Source organism: Neopelma chrysocephalum, unplaced genomic scaffold (assembly GCF_003984885.1).
Source record: "Neopelma chrysocephalum unplaced genomic scaffold, ASM398488v2 Primary Assembly neopelma1_60, whole genome shotgun sequence".
NCBI classification, from domain to species: domain Eukaryota; kingdom Metazoa; phylum Chordata; class Aves; order Passeriformes; family Pipridae; genus Neopelma; species Neopelma chrysocephalum.
In genome coordinates this window covers 2784912-2812052 of record NW_020897715.1, presented here as the reverse complement: position 1 = coordinate 2812052, position 27141 = coordinate 2784912, and the positions used below count along the sequence as shown (strand labels likewise).

The following is a 27141-nucleotide window of genomic DNA, read 5'->3' as shown; positions in this document are numbered from 1 at the left end:
TTCTTTATTACAAAAATGAAGACAGAAGTCGCATAAACTAAAATGAAATTTGAACAACAGATGAAAGATGCACAAAGTTACATACATTTCTTGACATTGTGTTTGGAAAGATGCTGAGGGACATTACAGTTACACCATGCACAGGTTCTTCAGGGAAAAAGCAGAAATGACAACAAGTGCTGCATGCATGAAAGAAATCAGTGGAGCAAAATGGCAGTGAAATATGAAAAAGACAGAAAAAAACCTAATTGTTTCACAAATTAAAATAAACTACTTTGAATCCAGACTTTTTCTCTTGCCTTTCACACTGTTTTTGAAAACAGAAACCAACAGACACTGCAGTGTTTTCAGTATTTTTCACAGAATTAGCTTTTAGTACATTGTATACATTTTCAATTTTAATGCTTTCAGAAACATTCTCAGTGAGATTTACTTTGCTTGTAGTATAGGGCACCTAAGTCATGTATTATATTTAAAATTATATGAAAATAAAATATGTGCTGAAAATTGCCTCCACAAAAATGTTAAACATGTAAAATAAATATACAGGACTGTTAATATCATACAACATAATGGGACTATGGTGTCAAGAATTACTACTACAGTTTCTCATGGCTTTAGAACATATGAATATGAAATGAGGATATTCCTACCTCAGTTTCTTGATCTAGTTTATATAAATATCTAAACCTAGTATAGGTCTCAAGCATACAGCTTCTATATGGCTGCTCATTCTAGACAGGCCAAGTTGGTAGATCTCTACACTTCATACTTGACATCATCAGCTTTATTAGGATGTTGTCATTGGCATTAAAAGGAAAAGGTTTTCCCCTGTGAGTTTCCATAACTTACATATTAAGCCTAATAAATAGCAAAGGAAAACTGGACATTCCTTACGTGCCTGGAGAAATGGAATAGATGAAGTAAATGTAGTAAGTAAATAAGTAAATGTGGTAAGTATAAATGAGCTCTAGATGTAGCAAAGATTTCAGTGATGTCATTATAAACCTCAGAAGCTACACTTGCCTTGATATTGTTCAAATTGCTTCCTAAAAGTAATATTATTTTTTCCTTTTCTCAAAAAAATTCTGAAGAAATGAGCAATCAGAAATCATACTGGACAATGTGTAGAAGATTGGAGACTATTAGAAAAATCACAAATTGTATATGGCTTAAATTGTATATGTACTTAAATCACTATATCTCTTTATCTTTGAACTATCTATTTTTCATATGTGTGTCATATTTTTTGTCATCAGTGCTTGGCCTTGTACCTTCATCAGAAAATGAAATGGAATGTTATTTTGTTGTTTGGTAATAGTATGCTTTTTCCACCTCATAAAACCACTCAGAAGTTATATTTTATTTCCAATGTATACAGTATATGTGTCTATTTCTGGGCAATATTTTCCCTATTTAGAGAGAGAGCAATTTATATTCTAATAACCCTACTGCAATAAATGAAGGATCACATTTGAAGTTGCATTATGTAAATACTTTGATTTGTGAATAATTTGTAAATGTTAGGAACTTGTCAAAACTCTGGAAACAAGAAAGACAACACATAAAATCTCATTAGGGAAGAAGCCAGCCTTAGACTCAAAAGGTTGTAAACGAGAACATTTTAAAAATACTGTTCCTTAGAGATATACTGCTATATCACAGAATAATCATTACCCTTTTTAAGTTTCTGTGCCACCAATTTGGATTTAAGGCATAAGTTCAGCATAGAATATTTTAGAACTTCAGTCTTACAGACAGTTTAATATTAGCATTTCAAAATACGTGACAATGTTAAAAAACCAGTAACATTTTACACTGTCAATCATAAAAACCTAAAATCCAGTTTACAATTACTACATTTAAAGGAACAAATTTACTTATCTAACATTTAAGTACTAATGTCAGCAGAATATTAAATTCAATTTGTGACAACATATTTATCATTTTAACATGGTTTAAATTACAATTTTAGGCTGCTCAGTCTATACCTACGAATTTAATTTGCAAATGTCTGAGTTCAGTTTTTCCCTTGTACTTGTCTGTAAGAAGCCAGGAGTTCAAAATCTTCTGTATATTCCCACAGATTGAACAAAATATTGTGAAATAATCTCACTCTCATTGGTTTTAAAGATACAATTATGAAACACTCATAAAGAGAACTACAAACAAAGCTGTACTATTTATTCATCTCAGGAGACACATGACAACCCAAGGACATTATTCTCTTCCTCTTTTTCTTTCTCATTACAGAGGTTTTGGGTCACTGCCCAGAACTGCCTGGCCCTGCTGTCACATAATCCCTATAATATTAGTTTAACTCATCCTCTTTGGACTTTGATGGGAAGAGGAGGGCCAAAAGAAAAGGATCACATTCAAAGTACTTGATAACCTCAAAATGCACAGCACAGAAGAATTTAAATTGGAGCAGACCTAAAATTTTTCTCACTTAATGGAGGAAATTTATGTAGTTCCCAGCTGAAGCTACTATCAGTTGGAAAAAAAGATAAGTGATCCAAATTTGTCTCTTTATCCCACTGGCATTGTGACGTAGAGGATAAAAGCCAACTTGTCATTTATAATGTATATTTAGCTTCTAAAATTTCTCAAGGCTTCTCATTATCTCCTTCACAATATGTTTGGAGAGCTCACAGTCGATCAGTCTCTGTGCCCTCATTCCTATCTTGTCTACTTATCTACAATGTTAGAATGACTTGCTAAGATAATAAATTTACAGCTGGTAGAGAGTTCTTCAAATGTCTAACCAGAGTAGGAAAAATCATATGGAAATTTTCATTTTTCTGCTTTTATACATACCTGTAGTAGTGTCTTGTCTTGTCTTATTTTATTAAAAAAGTAAGAACAGAGACAAGTATATGACAGGTAAAAGTAGGTTAGAAAATATTTAGTAGAAAAACTTTCTTTCAAATGTTAGAAAATTAGGAAAATGTTGCAAAATATGGTAATACCACCTGTGCAACCTTAATGGGACCCTATTTTATTTTTCAGTTTGTGAGACAATCTAAGTTTTACTTAAGACCAATTAATCCAGTGGCAGGTGCTCATTAGTTGTGACTGTATCTGCAATTTGATTTCCTTTACTGTTCAGAACAGCTCTTTATTGTCTTTGTTGTGTCCACAAGAGAAAATTCTGTCTCCTTATATGCATCTAGTCCCTGTCTTACAATGGGATCAGGGGTTTCTTTCCCCCTTTGGAATACAAACAGCATCTACTTACTACCTATGTGCCAAACATCAGTTCTCTGATTGTAAGTAGAGATGTACTTGTAGTCTTTTTGTTTTGTGCCCACAATAGTTGTAACCAGCAATAGTGACAATAATGACAACAACAAACTTTTTCACTATCTGGATTTTTTAAAATTATTTAAAAAACCTACCTTACACCTCTTGCTAAAGTTCCCGCCCAAGGTGATTCTTTCCCTATAAATAAATTTAGCATTGGCAACAGCACTTGTCAGACTTTTACTCAATTGAAAATGTGTTCTCACATCTGAAAGTTTTTGGTAACTAATGTGTAGTTAGTAATTCCAAATCCTCTGCAGCACAGTTAAAGAGAAAACTTTAATTAAAAAAAAAAATCTATCCTTCCATACTTACAGTCTCTTGGTTCAATAAACACTTAAGCATAAAAAAATAAATATTTTATGTTGGAAGAATAACACTTATACAGATAAATGACAAAATCAATACATATATTCACATTTGTGTGTGGAAAAAAAAGGCTTTCACCTGAATGACTCGAACTGGGAACCCAAAGTTTCTACTCTTATAAAATTAGAATAGAAATTGCCAGGCACATGTCAGTGTAATTAATTTCAAATAATGTCATTACATTAGGTTAAAGTGGCAAAACAGAGTGGCAAGGGCCAGGGATGAAAGAGTGGCTCCACTTAACACAGCAAGATATCACAATGAAGCCAATATTTTTAAAATAGCACTTGTTTGAACTCCAGCTACTTCATTATACTAAATATGTAAATTTTTTAAAAATTATTTCTGTCCATAAATTAATCTTTAGATTTACACACATACATTATGAAGACATCTTACTTCTGATATAGACCAATACCTAGAATGTTTATTTTTTGTTTTAGATGAGGAGAGGTTTTACTAATGATGTTTTAAAGTAAGGTCTTCCAAAAATAAATTGAAACTGGCAAAAAATAATCATAATCAATATTTCTTAGAAAAAAGAAAATCCTGTAACTGGGTGAAGATAAATACTTAAATTTGAACAACTAATTTCAAAGTTATAAGATTTTATTAAATCCCCAAAGGTATGAACTATAAGAGGGGAAAAAAATCAACATATACAGTTTATTTATCATATTTGTTATATTTAGTAACAATTTGAAGGTAAGTATCTTAAAATAAATATTTAATTCTGCCTTAGATTTAAAGTGCATTGCTTTCTTGGATTATTCTGTATGCAACAGAGAAATCAGCCATAAACTTAGACAACTAGATGAATTTTAAAATTAAATATATGCAAAAAGTCTTCACAGACTCTTACTAAATAAAATATTTTTTTGCTGAGGTTCTGTATACATTGCTCTAGTTGCCATGCTTTTAATGTATAAAATAGGAAAAAAATATTCCTTTCCATTTTTACTGCATGTCAAAATTAACCCCTCCGGAGCTTCAAGTCCAACAGATGCCATGGAATGGAATGTGGCACCATTATAGTCACAAGAAATGAGTTTGGTGGGCAGGGACCTCTTTTATGTGCTGAGGCATGGCAGTGGAGGGGCACAGGAAATGAATATGAAATTAAAACACTATGAACTAAAGCAATTCTAGATAATTAATTGGGGGAGAAATGTTTATTAAAATTCATTAGAAAGAAAACATGTCTACAGACATATAGAATCATAGAATGGCCTGGGTTGGAAGGGACCTTAAAGATCATCTCATTCCAACTCTCCTGCCATGGACAGGGACATGTTTCACTGGACCAGGTTGCTCAGAGCCCCATCCACCCTGGCCTTGAACACTTTCTATTAAGCATAAAGTTTTAAGTTCATTATGGAAGGAACTAGTACTAGGACAACTCTGTGCAAAGCATTAATATAATAAATAATAACAATGCTCTCATGCTAAATCAATCAATGGTGTATTGGAAAACCATGTGACTCACAATGGTCAAGTCTCTGAATGGATTTCTTATAATCAAAATATAGTTGAGAAAATAGAATCAAATCACATTGATCAAATTCAATAGGTCCCATTCTCCAAGTTCTGTCAGACTGAAGGGTCAAGTATCATCTGTTGAATTTTTCATAAAACTCACAAGGTTTCCAAAAATCCAGAAGAATTTTGCACATACAGACTGAAGCAATTACACTTTTTAAGATCTTAACTAGGAGTGGAAACTTTAGAAGAGCTGTAGAATAGTACAATTTTTTTAAGGTCTCTATTTTCCCATAAATATAAAATAAAGAGGAAAAGGAAGAACACATATTGATTGCCTTATCAACAGTATCAAAACATGCCCCAGAAACTTATGACTACAACGAGAGAGAAAACAGCAGCATTCAGCTGCAGGGACTGGCCTCCATTTTCACGTCTAGTAGCTTCACAGCACCTATCTGTGTGGATAAGAATTGTTACAGAATATCAAGAGTGTGAAAAAAGAAGTAAATTTTAGAAAAAAAAAAGTGAAAAGGTTGAAACAATATGAAAAAGAGAGTATCAAAAGGAAAAAAAAAGTGACAGTGGCAAAGAAAAAAGAGAGAAAAAAATTAATATTTACATTGTGCCAAAGACAATCACTAGAAAGACATTAACAAAAACATTAATGTGTGGATGAAATGGTAACCATTGAAATGTGCTGGCCAAGTGTGGATAATAAAGTACTAAAGCTGTGGAAAAGGTGAACCTGAATAGCAGCAACATGTGTTTTTCCACAGCAGTTAAGGTGGCAAACTCTTTGGGCTATCTTTAAAACAATTTATCTAAACACTTAAGCTGAAGCATGTTTCTTACTTCCCCCTGAGATTCAAAACAATTCAGCCAAGCCCAATCTAAAGGTAATCTTCCATGTGATTTTTATGCTGGAGGTTCTTGGAACTCACAAAACTACCATGTAACATCTATCAGAAACAGTGACTATTTAAAGCAAGGACAAACAACAGCCCACAGGCTGAAAGGAGAAACTGTAAAAAAAAGTAAACAATTACACAGAATTAAGGCTTCCATCATGCACAGGGCTAAAGGAGGGACAAACTTGTTTATCTGCTTCTCCTTGCTAATTAGTTCATCTGTACCTGAATTATCGTAGGAGTTCAGAATGGGCAACTGTAAAAAGTGGCATCAAATAACCTGGACATAGGTCCACTTGAAATAGGAGTGACCAATGCAATTAGCACATGGAGCTGGGTAATTATCATAGAATCACAGAATCATAGAATAGGTAGGGTTGGAAGAGACCTCCAAGATCATCAAGTCCAACCCCTGATCCAACTCCAATTACTATATCATGGCACTAAGGGCCACGTCCAATCTCTTTTTAAAAACCTCCAGGGATGGTGAATCCACCACCTCCCTGGGTAGGCCGTTCCAATGCCTGATAACCCTCTCTGTAAAGAATTTCTTCCTAACATCTAACCTAAACCTCCCCTGGCAGAGCTTGAGCCCATGTCCCCTTGTCCTATTGTTGGTTGCCCGGGAGAAGAGACCGACCCCCGCCTGGGTATAACCTCCCTTCAGGTAGTTGAAGAGAGTGATGAGGTCGCCTCTAAGCCTTCTCTTCTCCAGACTAAACAACCCCAGCTCCCAATTAGATATTGACTTTAACACCAGGGTGGGAACAAAGTTGTTTCTTAGGCATTCAAGTCAGACTGTAACGTCTGGATGCAATCTGGTGAAATATATGAAGTTTGCATGTATATTTTCTACTATTATTTATATTAAAAGTTAACTTTTTGGTAGATAATGCAGTCAAGTTTATGCAATATAGCATATTGACTGGATTTTATTTTTTTCCAGATACAGTAATACAGTAATTATATGGATAGTGACTAATATCACTGTTAGGCTACTGTTTCAAAAGACACTTTCAAAGAAATTGAAATGTAGAAAATCTTGTGTAGTATGAACAATAACCTTGGTTACACCTTTAGCAATTTACTTTAAAAAGTGAATTTTAAGAAATTTTAATGTAAGCAGAAGAAAACTATTAAGCTACAATGTATTGTATCATTCTCTTTTTGTAATTATTTCAGCTTGAAAAGGATTTGCTTAAAACTGTTTGGATGATTTCTGACATCCAAACAGAAGCATACTGGGGTATGTCTCTCAATCTATAGAGCTCAGAGTCTGAAGAGAAAGGCCAGTGGAAGATAAATAATTATCTCTTTCCACAAATACATGATCAAGACACGTAGAATGTAAGCAGTACCCAAAATAAAAGGATCTTTAGGTTTTAGGATATAAATCTTTTGGGATATTTTTGCAACACACCTCAAATTTAGCTTAAATCAGAGATGTTGTTTTTCGAATATAATCGGGTGAAAACTTGCCTTTGGGACATGGATGCATAATATTTAACCAATGCATTATCTTCTTATGACAGGAATGTCCCTATTCTTTCACAAACATACATGTGAGTGTAGGTAACTACCAAGTAGAAAAGACAGCAATAAAAATAAACTAAGAGCAACTATGGATTTTATCCCATCCTCACCCATATTTCTACTGCGCTGTTTTCAATGATACACATTTTTAAGGAAATTATGAGTGTTCATCTCAGTTTTTAAATATTTTTAGGGTATATACCTAACAATTTCATCTTTTAATTGGCACTCAGGGTTATTTTAATTATAAAGCAACATAATACTGGCAATTACCTATAACAAATAGTCAAGGTGAATAAGAATACCATATTTCTAAAGTGTGGCCTGGTGCTTCAATATTCAGCATCTATGATGATTTTCTTTTTACCTCACAGAGTTCAAAAAGATGAGCAAACTTATATGGTAAAAGAAAAAAAGAATTAAATTCCTTTTGAAGAGAAAATTTTGAGAATACCAACCAGTTCTTTGATTGCTGCTTTTCTGCTATTCGGTGGTAGTTAATGGCTGTGATAGCTGTACCATAAGAACTAGATTTTACAAAAAAATAGTGTATTTTTTTTCCTATTGACATCTTTGATAATGCAAGCCTTTTTGTCTCCTTTTCTGATTCATATTGAATAAGTTCTACCAATTTTAGTAAGGGATTTCTATCCCTTTTCATGTAACAACTTTAGTCTTTGCAGGGAATGGAGCAAACACAGCTGGTTTTAGCCTACAGCAAGAACATGCCCTATCACTTTCAACAATGATCCTCTCCAGGATTTGATGAGAAATGGCTCTTACTCAGCAAATTCTAGTATGGTTTGCAAAACAAAAGCAAATAGGTTTTGCGAGGTCTGCTATCCTTCTGAAGTTTTAGATATTAATTTATCTGATTGATGTGATTCCTACCAACTGCTATTCTCAAAGCATGAGATCTCAAAGACATATTTCATCTCTCTACACTTCTACTCTTCAGAAAATAAAATTAAAAATTTATTCTTCTGTCACAGCAATATGTGCTAAAGACTTTACACTTTTAGCTCAGAATTATGATCTGAACAAAAATCCGATACAAGTTTTCATTTTCAAGCTCTGATTTTGGAATTACAATGTCCTTCAGCCTATGAGAAAATGATACAGGTAAATTCACAAGGGTAATGCTGCAGCTCTTTGCCTTGGGAAAATGATCAGAGCTGCAAAGAGACTAATCCCTCAGGCTTTCCTTTTTCACTACTGCTTTTTGTTCTTCATTTTAGATTTAGCTAAAAAAGAAACTAGTCACAACTAGTAAAATTGTAATGCACAGACTCATTACAAAAGAGGTACTCATTATGGCCTTAAAATTTTAGATCCTTGGAACTGAAATTTTGCCTGTGAAAATATTTGCAAACTTCTGTGCTTTTTCCTTTTTTCCCCCCTTGATTTAAATTTACTGTTGCTATCCAAATTGGTGTAAGGAACAAGGGTCAGAAAGTTAAAACTTTTTTTTCCCCAAGTATTCTTAATATAATAGTTGTGTAAAGTTTTAATGCAATATTTTGCCTACTCAGCTACAAAAAATCTTCTTTCCTTAGATAACTATTTTGAAAAAATTGCAGGAATAATTAGTTTTGAAGCCTCCATTCTCTGAAAAAATTAGTGAAATTATCAACCGTATTCAAAAGTTATTAGAAGCCTCAAACTGATGGATGTTTGTGCACGTACACAAAAACACAGACATGGAAGAGCAGAGTGGTCACAAACCACAGGTTGAAAATCAGGCCAAAACATTATTCCTGATAAACTGGTAAATAATGTAATTCTACAGTTTTTCTCCAGAGATTCAAACAAGCAATTTATAAGCCGCACATAAGGAATGACTCTTAGTCCTGGCTCAAGTAGCTTCTGGCAGCCATTCTACCTTTTCTCTATGGTAAAAGAATACAATAGAAGATGACTACAACCCCCCACAATTCTCCTAATTCAACTTTTAATGATGAAACATAACTTTTCCTACAACTAAGAATAAGTACCAGAAGCCAACCCAGGGGTAGATTTTGGGTCCTCTCCTGTTCAACATCATCGGTGATTTGGATGATGGGGCAGAGCACCCTCATCAACTTTGCTGATGACACAAATCTCAGAGGAGTGGCTGATGCACCAGATGGCTGAGCTGCCACACAGAGGGATCTGGACAGGCTGGAGAAATGGGCTGACAGGAACCTCAGGAAGCTGAACAAGAGGAAGAGCAAAGTCCTCCCCCTGGGAAAGAGCAACCCTGGTTACAAGTCTATGGCTAGAGACCAGCTTTGCAGAAAAGGGTCCTGAGGGTCCTGGTGGACACCAAATTGAACAAGAGGCAGCAAAGTGCTCTTGCAGCAAGAAAGTTTAATGGAAATGACAGCAGAGGCCTTGGTCATGCAGTCATGATTTTATGTGATACCCTGACCTTGAGGCTTGGTTGTAATCAGGAAAAATCCAATTTGAAACAGATCTGAAATGATCTGAAATCTAATGAAAGTGCTTCAAAGGACCCAAGAACTATTCAGTTTGGAAGTTTATTCCTAGGTATGGTAAGTCAACAATTGTTACATACTTTTGTGGTGGAGTAAAGAACATGAAAGCAGAAGGTGGCTTTTTGGCTTCCCTTTGCTGATCCATGGCCAGGGTCAAGTCAACTCTTCCAGAGAAGGAAGGCTGTTTCCTTCAGAGGTAGGGAAACTACGTCCCAGGGAGTCTCATACAACCCATGGGTTGAAGGGATGTGAGAGACAAGGAGAGCATCTGCAGCAAGAGAGTCTGCTCTTTGGCAGCAAGATGTGACAGGAACAAAAACCTACTCCATCTACACAGATGGAATCATATAGCATTTATTTCCACCCCAAAAAAAGTCATTGAATTGCTTGATAGAGCAAAACTAAATAAAAAGACTCTCCCTGAAAGAAAATTGTGAGCATCAGGGAAACTTAGTTCTGTTTTGCTGTACTCAGTAATTTTCAGTTTCTGGATGAAAAACTTTACGCCAGCTTCTATTTGAACAAAATACTATTTGTATAGCTCAAAAGCTCTATTTTGTCAATGAAATACATCATAGAACGTGTATACACAAAGGCAAACCCAAATATATACACACATAGCTGAAGAAATGATAAGAGCTATTTTTATTTTTCATTCATTTCAAGAAACTGGAGATCCTAAAGCTGCCTTCTTGTAAAAGCTATTGATAAAAATCTTTTTTGGCATGATGAGTATCATCTTTGCTACCAGTGGTGATGAGAGAAAATTCCACATATTATTGTCCCTCTTTTGTCTATCATTTTAAGAATGGTGACACACATTCACTGAAAAAAAATAAATGAGATATACAAGGGATTAAAACTCTTCCAGCAATGTGAATAAAAAAGTACTCTGACAGTTCCTGCAGTATTGGAAGTCAAAACCAACCAATACTGCAAAGTGAGAAAAATAGAAAAATAATGTTGGGGGTTTATTTATTTATTTTATTTTCCCACTATTGCTTCAAGTTATTAACTTATAATGAAGAAGAAAAAACCTATGATAAAACACAACTTGCAGCCATTTTTAATATACTTACTGGCCTTTCAAAGTAACAGCACTGACTGGATAAAAGCCTTTGGAAGATAGCACCTGCATAAATCTTTTACCACTAATTTCTGAAAATATATCTGACACTTGCAGAAAGTATCCCTTTTTAACACCTTCCATTTCATCTTTTTTTAAGGTCCATTTATTGCAAATCTGTGGATGTGTTTTTAGGTTGCAATAGTAATGGCTCAGAATGGCAGCAGATTTGGACACTTCTGTACAAGCTGCAGGGTACAAAGACAGGGTCTCTGTCTTCACCCTGCAGAAAAAGAGTAAATGGGCCCATAAAAGTGGGCTCTGGGAGCTGATGGAGTTTGGCTGTTCTTGGTGGCACTTAGAGTGTTTGTTATGGCTGCAGAGTTTAGTCCATGCTGTTCTGACACAGATAAAGACCTAAGGCACACAGTTCCTTTGAGAATCCCCAGGAAGCTTAACACTGTAGAGAAGCAAGATGAAAATTTTCTAAAATATCAGAGATCAGAACCTAAAATGTGATAAAAACTTCACTCAGAGGCAAGTACACTGATCTAAGAGTTGCACCTGCCTGCAAGTACTGCCAACATCCCTAGTGAGATTTTTGAATATGTAAAATACTACATTTAAGACTATGCTGCTCTTTCTTCAAACATGATTCTAAAATACCTGCTCGTACACCTAAGAAAAATCTGAAATACAGATATAGAAATGCCGACCGCAGAAAATAACTCAAAACACTAGGATGGAAAATTGTATATACATAGATACAATATGCAGTGATATATATGTATATACCTGAATATATTTATCCATACAGTTATTTAAAGCAAAGTGTTTTAAGAAGTTGGTTTGCTGAGTATTTCTCAAAGTCAGTGCAAGTTTTCACTGATAAAACCTTCAGAAAACCAGGAAACTTTCATTAAAAGGATTACAAATTCTGAGGAACTAATCACAAATTTGATTGGCTCAGTGAGTGGAGACCGTGTTACAGGCCTAGGAATGGACACCACAAAATCGAGTAGATCTGTAGTTGGAGGCTGCTGAGGCCAACCACGGGAAAATTTAAAGGAATGTCTGTCTCAGTTATACACCTTGCTGATGCCAGACAGCAATTTGCAGCCTCAAGCTCTTTTCCAGACCTAAGGCTATTAAAGGAAGATCATCATATTGCGTTATGGAATTGACTGCCAGCCAGGAGCTGGTACCTGCACACTTCCCTAGCAAGCAGAGCTGTGGATTCATTGTCCACGGGAATGGCATAGTCACGTAACTAGAGTTTTGGCTTCCAGTTCCTGCCCTCAGGGATTACTATTTCTGTCTTGTATCCAGTGGTTCTTGGAAGCATAAGCAAGCTTCTTCTGCAGCAATCAGAACCGAAGTTTTAGTTCTTGTGACAACTCCCATTTCCCCGCTAAGCACCTACCGAAGGACAACCAATGTATCCTTGACTCCGTGTCTCTCTCTGACTAATTGCACTGGCTTGCAAACATCTTCACCAGAATATTATGTTAGGTATAGTTAACCATCAAGACACTTAGAGGATCCCAAAATTCCCTTGGGATAAGTCACATTGATGAGATTGAATACATAGGGTCTACAGACTGTTTTTCTCTTTTAATTACATTTAGAGCAAGACATAAACCCTCAGTTCAGCTGAAGTGCAAATACAGATGAAAACCTTCAGAAGTCTTAGAGGCTCTCCTAATAATTACATTAATATTCAGAAAGGGAACCTCAGTTATCCTCAGCTGCTAAGTGAGCACAGGATAGGTGATGTGGATTTCATTCAAAAGTCTACCCAGTTTCATTCTTGTTGCCTATGTCTTTCTTCAAACCTAGGTTTAGATGCCTAGCTGTTAGCACCTAAGTCTCAAAGCAGACAATCATTGGAATTAACTGATATCAGAAATAATATTTCTACTCAAAGTTAAGCATTTTATACACAATATCTACCAAGTTTTATTAAATTACATTCGTATTTTTGCAACAATGTTATGTGTATATATAATATCATATTGCAATAATATTATGCCATTTCAAAACAAGATAATCGTGCTGACTCATAAATATGAACACTAATGTTTCACTGGTTCTGTCTTTTGACATACTTTTAAAAATTGCCTACAGAGTGTTCCTATGATTGGAATTTCACACCCTTTTCAGGCTTTGCAGAAAACAGTTGTCAAGGCAACTAATTAGTTCCACAATCATAATTGCAGTAATGATTCATATAAAGAGGACCTGAAGTTAAATAGTGTAACAGACTTCTTACAACTACTTAGAGGTTATGGGAGAGCACTGAGAGGAAAAAGCCCCTAAGTGCCTATAAAACTGTGTTTAGAGAAAAATGTTCTATCTTTCTTTTGAAATTAAATTAACTAAGATTCTTTTTACTTGAATGTCAAGAGACCATCTATGTTATCATTTACAGAGGCATATCATGTTTCTGTTACAGCAGCTGTGGCAATAATAGGGAATAGTTTATGTAATTATACCAGGCTGAAGTTAGATTGCATTGCAAAAGAAGAAAGATTTTCATTTCAAACATAAAAAATTGAAAAATGGCATATCCCTTCCATTTTCCTAAACGAGTTTTTTACTTATTTTTCTACTTGACAAATATTTTTATTTCCTTGGGACAATAAGCTTTCCTACACTTCTTTTCCCCTTTTCTTTATCAATCATGTGAAATTTTATTTCTGAATGATGCCAATCACAAGGCACTGTCTGTTTAAAAACAAGTACACAGGACCTATTGAGACCCTGAATTTCAATCAAGATGCAAAGCAGCTCCACTGCAATTCAAGTGCATAAACCAAATATTTGTACTAGAACTGGATCTGAACATATGAATGAATTACAAATGCCTTTTCTTTTTTGTAAATACAAATTACAATGCTTCCAATATAAAAAAATTGCTATGAAATACTTAAAAGTGTTGCAGAGATCTTGAGAAAACTTTTGTAAAAAAGTATTTGAAGGAAACTTACAACAGACAAAAAAAATTAGCCAATTATTTCCAAGTTTTCTGATGACACAGTAGTCCATGACTCATTCAAACTCATTGCCACTGTACTAAGGTAGATGCAAGTCAGATGCATTGAAGCACGTGTAGTTTATTTTTTAATATATTTCCCATTATATTTATGCAGCAAGTTTTTTCTTTGATTCTAATACTCCAATAGTTTGATATAAAGCAGACAGAAAATACCATGTTAGAGGATTTAGCACTGATTTTTCAAGTGGTAATGATGACACTGACCTAATTTGGAAATTATTATTAAATATAGCAGCTCATAATTTAAGTAAAAATTTCCTCATAACATTTATAAAAATTTTTAAATTTAAAAATTAAAAAATAAATTTACCCACAATGCTTTAGAAATTACCATTTTTTAGGTTTATTCTGAACTAAGTAATTTTGCATTGTTGCATCAAAATATAACTTTATATTGGGAAGCATGAAAACTCTGACACTCACTCTTAACTACGATGTAGTTTTTCTTAATTAGAATTCCAAACCTTCCAATTTATAGACTTAAATATATGAACAACATTTCTGTAGATTTCAAAGCTTGTAAATAGGCCTTGTAGAAGACTGTATGGTCAACATATTAGGGTGAGCAATTCAGACAGTATCTAAACAAGACTATTTGAAGTCTTAACCTCATCAGACACTAAATTAAACACCTTTATTACATGTGGAGCTTGAAGCACATGTTGAGAGGGGATTGAAATCAAATTCTACTAAATAAGCTGCTTACAACAGACAATAGACAGTACGAGGTAACTTAAAAATGTATAGCAGGTGTATCTTAAATACTATATTGCTTGTTAACTGCCATCATCTGGGTTGAAGATTCAATCTTTCTTCTATACTTAAAAATTCTTTGACTAGTAAGAGAAAAGTGGGAGATGAGGTCCCATTTAAGGGCTTTGAATTGAGTCTTTGAAGGTAATAGCATCTGGGCCTCAGGTTTTTTTCAGTTAAAGATTTCAGTGTTCAAATGTTATGTTCAACCACATAAATTAGTGTACTATGAGTAGGAAATGATTCACAGAGAGAAAGCACTATGAAATAAACTCACCTGTAATAATGTTGGGCTTTGGTGGCATGCTGAATTCGTACAATGTTGGTTCAGAATAACCCAGTCTGTTGGCAGCTGTAATTTGTACTTCGTAACCCATGGTCCACTGAAGGTGCTCTAAGATGATGTGGTCTTTACTACCCTGCACTTTTTTCTCTAGCCACTGGTCTTCCTTGTCTTTCTGTAAAGATGAAAATATTTGTTTAAATTCTAAGAAACTCTTATATTATTTGTCTAAACTCTGTATATACATAAGACACAAAAATACAGAGTTTCCTTTACAGGGGTTATGAACACTGAAATGGACTAATTTTGGAGTTCTGAGTACTCCAGCTTTTTGTAATTTTGACCACTCCTTATCAATTTTTCACAATGTGGATTTAAAGAATTTTGTGGTCAACCCTTTTTAACCTTTTTGCTTCAATTTATTCTTTGCTCAAATACTGGTTTTTATCTGGTAGAACAGCAGGATAATTATTTACAAATGCTGCTAAGAACAAATTATGTAAAAGGTTTATTTTATATAGAAGTTTCAATTACATTTTGATCCATGTTCATTCAAAGAAACTTGCCATTAAACCCAAACTTGAATTGTTCACGAATGCAAGCTGTGCTTATATCATACGTTAGTCATTTAATGAAAATTGTAGCAATATGTGGTGCTACAGGAGCATTTTGCATACCAGGTTGTATGTAACAATATAAACACCAGTTAGAAATTATGAAGTACTATGCCTACACAGGTGAGAGGATACATGTAAATCATTGAGATGGTGTTCAAGAGGAAAAAAGGATTCTCATAATTTCTCATAATTCAGGTAACTAAGACATCTATAGAAGGGGAAAAAATAAGGACTTCAGTTGCAAACAATTTTGGCATTTTATAAATTTGGAGTGCTTACCTTTGCGATTTCTCCTTTGAGTGCATAATATATTTAAATATTCTTTTTACAAATAAAAATTACAAAATAACTAACAGATAAAAGGATAAAACAATATATACTGTCAAACACAAAAGCGATCTAGTCCAAAGGACCACCAATAACAGTCAGTAAGAATCCCTGCAGTCCTATTTTTACTACACACTGAGGTACAATAATGGCAAAAAATACGGCTGAGAGACAACTCTGGCCATCCAACCCATACAGCAACACAGAATTAATGAGTGGATTTAAACTTTATGGGGGAAAATAAAGCCAAAAAACTTATAACACATGGAAGTAAAACTTTTTAGCTGCACACTACTGTGTTTCTCAGCAGCTTATATTTAAGCTATTTGTTGAAGCATCTTGCTCCTCACTGATACAGGTTTCAGAGAATATAGCATCTAATTTAGAGAGTTCAGGGACCAATCATGCTCCTTATGTCTCTTTTTTTTTTTGCCCCCAGTGTTCAGAAAACAGAGGACAGACTAAACTCACTTATGGGCACTGCTGCAACAATTCATTTGTTATCAGATCTGAGTGTGATGATTTTTCCATACTGACTTCATCTTTTTATAAACTTTCTTGCTGCTTCTCCACTAGCATTGGTATTGTCACATGATAGTCCTGGGAATGATTAAAATCCAGCAAAATGTCTTTTCAGGAGTATTTGCAGCCAGGTGAAAGTTCCCACTTAGTGCAGCCACAGACCAACAAAAAAGTCAGAATGGTAATTCCATTACAAATCATGAAAAATCCTAAATACACTGGAGTAAAAATAGTTTGCTCATCATACAGTGAAACTGGTATTTTCTGTAAAGGATATTTTCGCATATCCTAATGGATAATTTCTGTTGCAATCATCTGACTTGCCACTGAGTGAATCCACTTACATTGTCACTATACCAAACTCCTTTAAAAAAATATTCTTTTTGCATAGCACTCCTGAAATAGAGGGATCCAGTAGTGATTGCAATATATTGCAGATACTCCTTAGTAATATCAGGAGTAGCAATGTTATGTAGCACCATATTTTAATGGCTGTTTAAATTGGTGAGGTGTGTGAGGAGTTAATACAAATACAGCTAGATTCCAAAGAATGTCAACATTAAAGTAATCAGAAGTTCCATATATGACCTTTTTGTTATGCATATATACCATGTAAATATCCTGGGGAATTCCAAAGGGGTTTAGAATCACACAGGGAGAAAAAATACACTGAAATGGAAAAAAAATATTCAGGCTAATATGGTTCTTGCAGGTGGAAAAGACAGTACTGCAAACAGATATATGACTGTATTTTGTAAACAAACTGTAGAATTAGATGTGATGAATAGAATGACCTTAGAGGTTGGAAGGAAAACCGTAGATTTTTGGATGAGGCTGCACATCTGCAGACAGAGTAAGTAAAAATGTAGGCGTTCTACAATTTGGTCAGGTGAAAACAAAGAAACAGCTGAAATGTAACGGGATACCTGCACAATATTCCAGAGAAGTTTAGCTGAACCTGAAGCCAACTGGGTGAACTGAGATAAATGAAACAAAGTCCAAGCCCTGAGTGCCAAGACAAAAAATATTTTATGAAGAGTGACAAGCACAAGTTAGGAGGAAGAGGATAAAGTATCTGGAAAGCAAGGTGTGTTTTTCTAAAGACAAGCAGAGGAAGTATTCCAGAATACCACCTGCTTTTGGCAACTTAAAGAAAAAAAAAAAACAAACAAAACAAGAAAAAGAACTGCAATGTCCTTCTTTATAGCTGATATTTCAGCTATAATGTATTTTCAAGCAGTTTTTTGCTAAGCAAAGCTCAGTAATGTGTCCATATTTATTTTATTATTAGTGTAGAAATGGAAAAAGAGGGACAAGAAAACAAATCAAGACTCTGCCAAGTAAATCTTCCCACAAATCTCTCTGTTTGTTCTAAGACTCTTTAATCAGTACCTTAAGGAGCAGAAAACAGAACCACAATCTCTTTGTACTATATTGAGTTGTTCTATTACTAATACTTCTTAAAATTTATAGAAAGCTCTATGTGTTCTAGAACAAATGAAAGAAACTTCATAAATTGCAAACTGTAGTCTGATTTGGGGGATGGGTTAATATAAATATATTCAATAATCACTATCAGCAGTTGTATCATTCATATCCACCATCAAATGCATATTTTCAGAAACTACAATCAGATCTGCAACCGCAGAGATTAAACTGCTCCTTTACTTGTATTTTATTTTGTTTCATATAATGCAGAAATATTCCTTTACAGAAGGCCACTGATGACCTAGGCAGTGACTGGCAATTTCTGGGGATGTCACTGCCCTCTTCCACTACTCTTAAGCCTTAGATTGACACTGTCCTCTTCCCACTATAAGTCCTTGGTTGAAACAAACCTGTCACAATGCTACAGACCACTACACTGGAAAAAAAACAAAACCCAAAAGAAATCAAAGCCAAATCAAGCACAAAACCCTCACATTATTCTTTCTTAATTGTGTATATATTTGCTTTATAATATTAGCATCAGCTAAATTTATTTAAGAAGTATCTAATAGCTAGATTTTTAAGACAGCTGTAACTTAAACACCTAAACACCCTGGCAAAAACAAGAACAAAAAACCAAAAACATAAAACAAAAACAAACCCTCAACACCCCAAAAAAGCAAAAAAAGTAGCATAAAACTCCAGTCTACCATAACTTGCTGCTTCTCAGAACTGAGAGCACACCTGACAACAGTGGAAGTAAAGCCACTCCAGTGTTAAGACACCAGTCTACTAGTCTAGAAAATAACATCTCTTTCTTTAATGGTCATTCTACAATATATCCATGGTCACTCCCTTCAACTCTTCCCTTATTCTCCATCCACTCTAAATTGTTGAGCTGAAAGTTCAGCCCAAACAGACTTACTGTGATGGTCTCTGTGATAAAAAAGGACAGGAGATGCCACACTATCTTGAAAAAAAATCAAGAAATCCTCACAGAAAACAATCTGACAGTTTAAAGCAGTGACTTCACGAGAATTGATTACATTTGGTTGGTGATTTCTAGGTCTGGGTAAAATACAGGACAAAGCACAAAATGGCTGATAATGTACATAGTGTTAAAATGCACAGAAAATCCACGGATCTGGCGGGTAAAGTGGAACCTAGAGGTGCAAAAACATTTAACTGTTTCTTGGTAGGTAACTCAAGAGTGAGAGTAAATGAGAAATTGTCTCTTTCTAAATGTTTCATATTTATAGAGGTTTGTTCTAGAGCCTGTCATAAAGGAATAAAATGATCACAGACTAAAGGAATAAAATCAACATAGTCAAAACAAGAGCAAAGCACATAACCAATCAATCAAACCCTTGTTTTCCAAAATTCAGAGCATTAATAGGAACCCTGTCATCTGTCAACATGGTGAACAACTTTCAAGCCTGCAAAAACTAATCACTCCTTTAATGTTTCCTCCAAACACCATTATGGACGTAAAAGGCAAATTAAGCACTGTGATTGGTTTTCAAGTTAGGATTTTAATTAATTTTTCTTGCTTCTGCCTATATTGTTTCTAACCACAAAAAAGAGCTGCTTTTTTTTTCTTTTTTCTAATTCTGAATATTTACTAAAACTTTTCCTGCCATGGAAAGATGAAACCAACCTTCTGTGTAGTATTGAACTGGGTAAATAACACAGCAGGTAGTAGTCTTTTACAAATTCAATACACATCTCCATAATGTCCATGGATAAAGCTTAACACCCACTGTGAAACACCAGCCCTTCACTATGTGTGTCCCAACCAACTTTAGAAGGACCATAAGCAGGAACAACCAAAGGAGAGCTTGAGTTGGCCCCCATTAAAATTACACAGTTACTATGAGAGATGTGGTCGAGTGTTCATCTCCTGCATCAGACAGGATGCTTCCTTAGGGAATTCCTATCACTGCTCTTCCCAGCTGGCTACTGGGGAACAATTTTTCCCTTGTTTTTCTTACTACCCTCCTATTCTTTCCTAAGGTAACTTTGAAGCCAATGTGTGCCATCAGCTTCAGACTCCATCAGTGAAGCTTTGTCAGACTGCCTTAGTGCAACAGCGTGAAAAAATCTGAGGCTGCTCAGATTGTATTCCCTGGAATACAGAAGAAAATGTCAAGCTGCTTATTATCTGATTGTAGTCAGTAATTCTCACCCATAGTATGAAGAAACTGATGTTAGGGAAGCAGTATTTGACAGAATGAAACATGTCATTTCCAGAAAAAGAAAACTTACCAATTGCCCTAAATTAGGCTATGAATTGCTTTAATATCTTAAAGGCTGTCCTTCCCCCAGTTTATACAAAAAAAAAATTGGTATAAAACTTAAACACGAAGGAACTGACTTTTAATAAGACATGAAGGAAAAGCCACTGATGTATAGGTTCTTATCTAATATGCTCTTTCAACATGCAAGCAAATACATTGGTCCAGGTGCTAGTAATGAGGCTGGGAAGAGTTAATTAAATATGACCAATGGGGAAGATAAAAGAGGAGCAGTCACCAGATAATTATGAACTTGAAATAGCATTAATTCATCCTGCTTAAAACACCAAAAAAATTATTCTGCTTCTTTTGTTGTAGGAAGGCCTTTAATTTAGTCAAATTGCTTTTTCAATTGGAAGCTTAAGGAGATAAGGATTTGAGGTTCAATTAATGCTATCTTCTTCAGTAACCTAATGAGTTTCCACTTACTGCTTAAACTGTACATTTACCTTTCAACAACACACATGAAAAGTCATCTTTTTTGTTAAAATATTGTACCTTATTCAACACACTAGATCAAATTCAGATTTCCAAAAATTTTCAGGATACTTCCAAAAGCATTTAGCTTATTTAGATCAGGAAACCAGATTAAGTTCCATATGCTGCGAGCATGTATTATATCCAAACAGTTTATTTTCTTCCAAATGGTAAATACTTAGAGGCATTTTAATCCAACTAGGAAGTTCAATTCCACAAAACTGCATTGTATCTTTTATTGCATATTTTACTACCCTTGTCTTCTTTACAATTACTTTTTTTTTTATGCCAACTGTATTCACTGGACTGAAAGTCATTCAAGGAGGTCGATTACTATTTAGGGATCAACGATAGCAGAATAACTCCTGGTCATTGCCTCAGGTTACTCTTAAAAGTGCTACCAAATGTTTCTCAATTGATTTGGAGCTACCAATCTTCTGCGGTTATACTTAGTTTAGGAGAATCATTTTACATGCCAGGTTTAGCACTCAGGTAATCCCAGGACTATCATTAAAAAGTTACATTATAAGAAACATCAGGAAATGTGACAAAAATTGTTACAAGTTAAGGAACTGTCTTTTCCTTTTTGGGAACACTAAAAGAGGTTCTGCAGTTAATTTCTCAAAGGTTGCTTCTTTCTGTTAAATACAGTCCACACTACATTCCATTTAACATGACTAGATATATGATGTCACATTCCCAATCTTTCAGACTCTCGAAATGGTAAATTTGTTATAACACTCTGGTAAAATGTATTTTTTCTGGATTTAGTCAGATAAATGTACTATAATCTTCCTAAAGGAACACTATGAAGTTTTTAAAAAATGAACACTTTGGAATTAAATTCATCACTTTTGCCAGCTCTGTAGCTACTTCTTCAACCCAACCTTTTCTAAGAATAATATACCAGGAACTGAAGGATAATTGAGCTACTTTAATAACAGAAAAAACAAGCAACATTTTTTTTTTAAATAAATTATACATTAGAGAAAAGCCTGTTTTCTAAGCATGCCAGATCTGTTCTTAATTTACCATGTAACAAAACAGAAAATATAGTTTCCTTACTGGAATGAATTTTCTCTTACGTCCTTAGGAAGACCTTCTCTTTAAATTTTTTTTTTATACTATGGCATGATCAACTTAGCAACAAAAGAAAACATACTCTATCTTATTTACTTTTCCTGATATACAAACCCATTTTGTTAAATTGTTACATTTCAAATAATTTCATCAGTCCTCTCTGCATTAAAAGCAGATGTTAACAAGGAAAACTCACTTACTTTGATTAACTGAAATACTTACACTTCTGTATTTGACAATATATTCCAGTATGGGGGCACCTCCATCATCTTGTTTAGTTATGCTAAGTTTAAAACTCTTGCCACTTTCAGGTTGCCCATGAATTGAAGGGGGACTTGGCTCCCCTAAAGAAGGGAAAAAACAGTACATAATAATAATAATTTAGCAGTGAGATGTCTTAAATTACAGCTGGGAACTTGTCCATAATAATATTAATCAAAATCGTAAAATCAATATGATCCTTCCAGGCAATGCAAAACAACCTCAATAATATTGTTAAATATTTTGTTTAAAGTATATTCCAATGTAGATTACTCATACAAGGAAATAAAATTACGTGAAGTATGAAAGAAATATTAATTTCTTTGAGACTCTCCAACTTTTGACACTTTGAAATGAATTTCCCTCTGAAATCCTTTAGCCATCAATTCAGCAAGGCTGGTAGGCTGCTACTCACACTGAATTTAAAGATCAACACTCTCTAACAGGTAAGAATCCGTAATATTGAGCATGAGCTTTAGTCCCATGTGCAAGATTTAAATTGTAATTTAAAGTAAATATACTCTCCAATAAATGTGTCAAGGCAAATTAGATACTTTCAGAGTAGTCAATATCAAGAATAAATGTAAAGAATATGATTTCCAAAACCAAACCCAAGTATTCTTAAACATACCATCAGAAGATTTATAGCCAGTTTAAGCCACTTTGCTAGTCAAAATTCACTAATTATCATTTCTATATGCAATGCCTAATACAATTTTTTAAAATAGATCCTACATGAACATTTCATGCTGAAGTGTCTAATCTTCAAAATACCTGCAAATTTGCATTCACCCCAAGAGATACATTTCCTTTAAATTAATTTTATTATTTGTGTTTATCCCTTATCAGGGTAAGGATAAACAGATCTCAACATAAAGTTTGCCTAGCTTTCTATCAGATAACATATATATACATATATATATATATATATATATAAACTCGATGAGTGTTTGCCATTTCTCCATCAGGTATGTTGTTTCATAGGAATAATAGCAAATCATTTTATCAGTCCTTCAATATATTTAGGATAGGCATATGCTTCAATGAAAAAGAAAATTAAAAGCTGTCATGTTCCTGGTTTGGGGCACAAGAAATGTACCAGTAAGAACGTAATATAATAACACAGAAATATTTTGTGTTCTTTGTAGTTGCATGAATTTTATTGTTCATTCCCTTAGGGCTGGTATTAACTACACTGAGTCATGCCCTACTCAGGAACAGTTCAGTTGCAACAGATTTATGAGAGATTGGTCTGGCAATAGTTGCTGATGTATTTTGGTATGTCTGTTTGATTACTATACACTGCCATCTGCTAGTTCCTTTATTTTTCTTCTCGCTTCGTATTTTATTTATTTATTGTTCTTTCTATTTAGAGGTAATTTGAGAAAAATATTTTTCATTAGCCTTTAATATTCAAGTCTGAATCTCTTGCTGATAGCTACTACAAACATAAAACTGGCTTCATAGAATTTTTCATTTGCATATAATCATAGTTACAACAATTTATTCTCATCATTTTTCCACAGCTTAAGATTTCTGTTTGAGGTTTAATAATTGCAAAACAATGGCAGCATAATTTGATGAAGAAATGTCTCCAGAAATGGACAATTCATTTCTCACAGATGCTGATAATACCCTGAGTGTAAATGAGAAAAAGCCCTTAATCTAATATCTTTCATGGTTTGTTCTTTTGTATATAAAATATAGATTTTTCCGAGTCTCAAAAATATAAGATAACGGGATAAATTCGCCAATTTAAATTCATTTATACTTCTTGGAAGGGCGGGAATAAGATGAACAAAACATCATTTCTGAGAAGCAATGACTGTTGTAATACACTGGGGAGTAGAGTATAAATATAAAACATTATCTACAGTGAATCATAATTCAAATTATTAGCTGATCTAGAGGTAACATATTCCAGTAATAATTTTCATTTAATGGCACAAGTGTTACTCACGGACAGGTAAGGTCTGAAAGATCTCAATTTTGCTATACTCTCCTTGACCCTTTCCATTTACAGCTGCTACTTTGATTTCATATGTTGTATTTGGTTCCAAGTTGCTGAGAACAACCATTGCTAAAGGAAAGGGAAAAAAAAAAAGGAACAAAGTTTGATGAAGCAATAAATTAAAAAAAATTCAGGCAACTTCATAATTTGTTTGCTTCACTTGCAACTTAACAAGTCCCATTTTCCAATAGTACATTGGTTTCAAACGTAGCTTTTCTGTTGAGTGCTAATAGTCCCTTTTTTCATCTGCATGGAATTGCTGTTGTGACTGAGCAAATTATGCTTCGGCAGGAATGTAAAATCAGTGTTTCAGAAGCCACAGGCAACAGTCAAAGACATTGATGGGGATCGATATTTTATGTTCACACCGTGAGCACAGTGTATTGTTTTGATAGCTGGGGGGGGGTTAAAAGGGAGGCTTCTGTGAAAAGCTGCCAGAAGCCTCCCCCGTGTCTGGCAGAGCCAATGCTGGATGGCTCCAGGATGGACCTGCCACTGGCCAAGGCTGAGCCCATTGGAGAAGGCAGTAACGTCTCTGCAATAACATATTTAAGAAGGAAGAAGTTATTGCACAGATATAACTGCTCTGAGGGAAGAGTGAATACGTGAGAGGAACAACTCTGCGGACTCCAAGGTCAGTGCAGAAGGAAGGGCAGGAGGTGCTGCAGGTGCCAGAGCTGAGGTTCCTCTGCAGCCCCTGGTGCAGCCCATGGTGAGGCAGCTCTGCCCCTGCAGCACATGGAGGTCCACAGGAGAACAGAGATCCACCCGCAGTCCTTGGAGGAGCCCACACCAGAGCAGATGGATGCCCGAAGAAGGCAGTGACTCCATGGGAAGCCCATGCAGGAGCAGGCTCCTGGCAGGGACCTCTGGAGAGATGAGCCCATGCTGGAGCTAGTTTGCTGTTAGGGCTTGTAATGCTGTGGGGGACCCACGCTGCAGCAGCCTGTTCCTCAGGGACTGCACGCCTTGGAAGGGACCAGTGTTGGAGCAGTTAATGAAGAACTATAGCCTGTGGGAAGGACTCACATTGAAGTTCATGGAGGACTGTCTCCTGTGGGAGAGAGCTCACACTGGAGCAGGGGAAGGACTCCGACTCCTCTCCCTGAGAAGTGGCAGAAACAACCTGTGATGAACTAAGAGTAACCCCCATTCCCATCTCCCTGAGCTGCTGGGGGGGAGGTGTTTTTCAGATTTGTTTTACTTCTCATTGTCCTGCTCTGATTCTGACTGGTGATAAATTCAATTTACTTCTCCAAGTCGAGACTGTTGTGCCCATGACACAGTAATTGGTGAGTGACCTCTCCTGGTCCTCATGTCAACTCATGAGCCTTTTGTTCTCTTTCTTCTCCAGCTGCAGAGGGGAATGACAGAATGGCTTTGGTGGGTACCTGGCATCCAGCCAGGGTCTGCCCACCGCACAGAGGAGACAGGAATCTGGCAAAAATTTAGGCAATTCTCCTTCTTCCTTGCTGGCAACAGGCACCAGCACATTCCAGCCAACTTCATACAGTTCATAACTTGCCATTTTTCCTTCATGCAGATGAGTATCAACTGTCCTTGGTCTGCACTCTGCACAGTTACGTGCACATTAGTGGGGAATTGCTGGTGCTATGGTCTGCCAGTTCAACAAAGTATTCAAGACCTAAAGTGACAGATGTCTATGATGACCAAGGGAAGAGTTCTGAGTTATCTGCTAGGGACCTGAAAGTAAGTTAGTCATGTTTGTATATAATTCAGAGGAGGTGCATGGAAATGCGTATTAAGTTATAACAAAAAAACAATCAATCAAACAAAAAAAGTGATTTGGGAAGCCAAGGGATTTGAACTTATGACAGGCTTTCAGAAATTAAAACTGAACCCCTGACAGCAATCATTCATACAACCTATCTCTATACTAACACCTGGAGATGCCATCAGAAGCAGAGAACAGGGGAAAAGCTTGCCAAAAAGCAAGAATATTATACAGCAACAACTCTAGAAACAAAATCCAGGGAAAAAATGTTGGATTCCAGGATCCTTTACGGGAATAAATGATACATAATATTTATTAATATTATAGTACTGTATTTACTAATAGCAATGGTGAATATGCACTTGGAAATATCGATCCAAAGAGAGTTCTTGGAGCATTACCCTGCCTTTACAAGAAAGATTCTTTTTGTTGTCTCTACAGGAATTGCCTGTTTGCTGTTTGCCAGCTCTGTGATGAGCTCTCCATATGTCAGATTCATAGTGGGGAATGGATGTAAATTAGATGGACTCGACTAGAAGCACAGCAGCATTTCTCCTGCCCAGCAAGGTAGGGGCTGTAATATTTTACAAGAGGATATAGAAATGTAATGTCTCAAGAAAGAACCAGTAGTATCTTTCTCAGTCTCTAGGGAGCCTCGGTTTTCATTACAGAGGAGTATTTTTATAGTTGCTTTAGGCCTGCTTTTCAAGTTACATATTCAATGAAAGCATGATTATTTCTGTCCGTACTCTTTGTTAGTCTTTTGAGTCCAGATTTATTAGAATTTCTATTTCTCTAGTTTCTGCAGCAGTCAGCTAGAGATTCCATTACATGTGGTGCTAAAGGGATTTAATGAATTTGGAAAAACAGTAACTTTTACATTTCACACTCTATTATGGGCACTTTGCATGAATTTGCCATTGAAACATGATAACTGTTTCCTAGTAAACAAAGCAGTAGAACTGTATGTCTTCCAGCACATTTTAGCTTTATAATTTCATGAGATTTAAAAATATCAAACTCTGAAGTATAACCATGTCATGAAAAAATAAAGTACCATCATGAGAATAAGAATAGAATTTGGAGAAGGGAGGGATTATGATATATATCATTCAGTTCTGTTAAGATGAAATTTAAAACCTAAACCAAGCAGTAGC

The 27141-nt window shown here is 35.2% G+C and overlaps 1 protein-coding gene across 1 annotated transcript in view; it reads right to left on the bottom strand.

The window, feature by feature from the left end:
- The window catches only part of NCAM2 (neural cell adhesion molecule 2), a 272918-nt gene that overhangs the window by 24478 nt on the left and 221299 nt on the right, over positions 1 to 27141 (bottom strand). Inside the window, exons 13-15 of the mRNA XM_027681106.1 lie at positions 24199 to 24318; positions 22200 to 22321; positions 15227 to 15407 (exon numbers count right to left, since the gene is read on the bottom strand). Of these exons, the coding sequence (XP_027536907.1) occupies positions 15227 to 15407; positions 22200 to 22321; positions 24199 to 24318 (423 nt within the window). The remainder of the gene's footprint in view (positions 1 to 15226; positions 15408 to 22199; positions 22322 to 24198; positions 24319 to 27141) is intronic.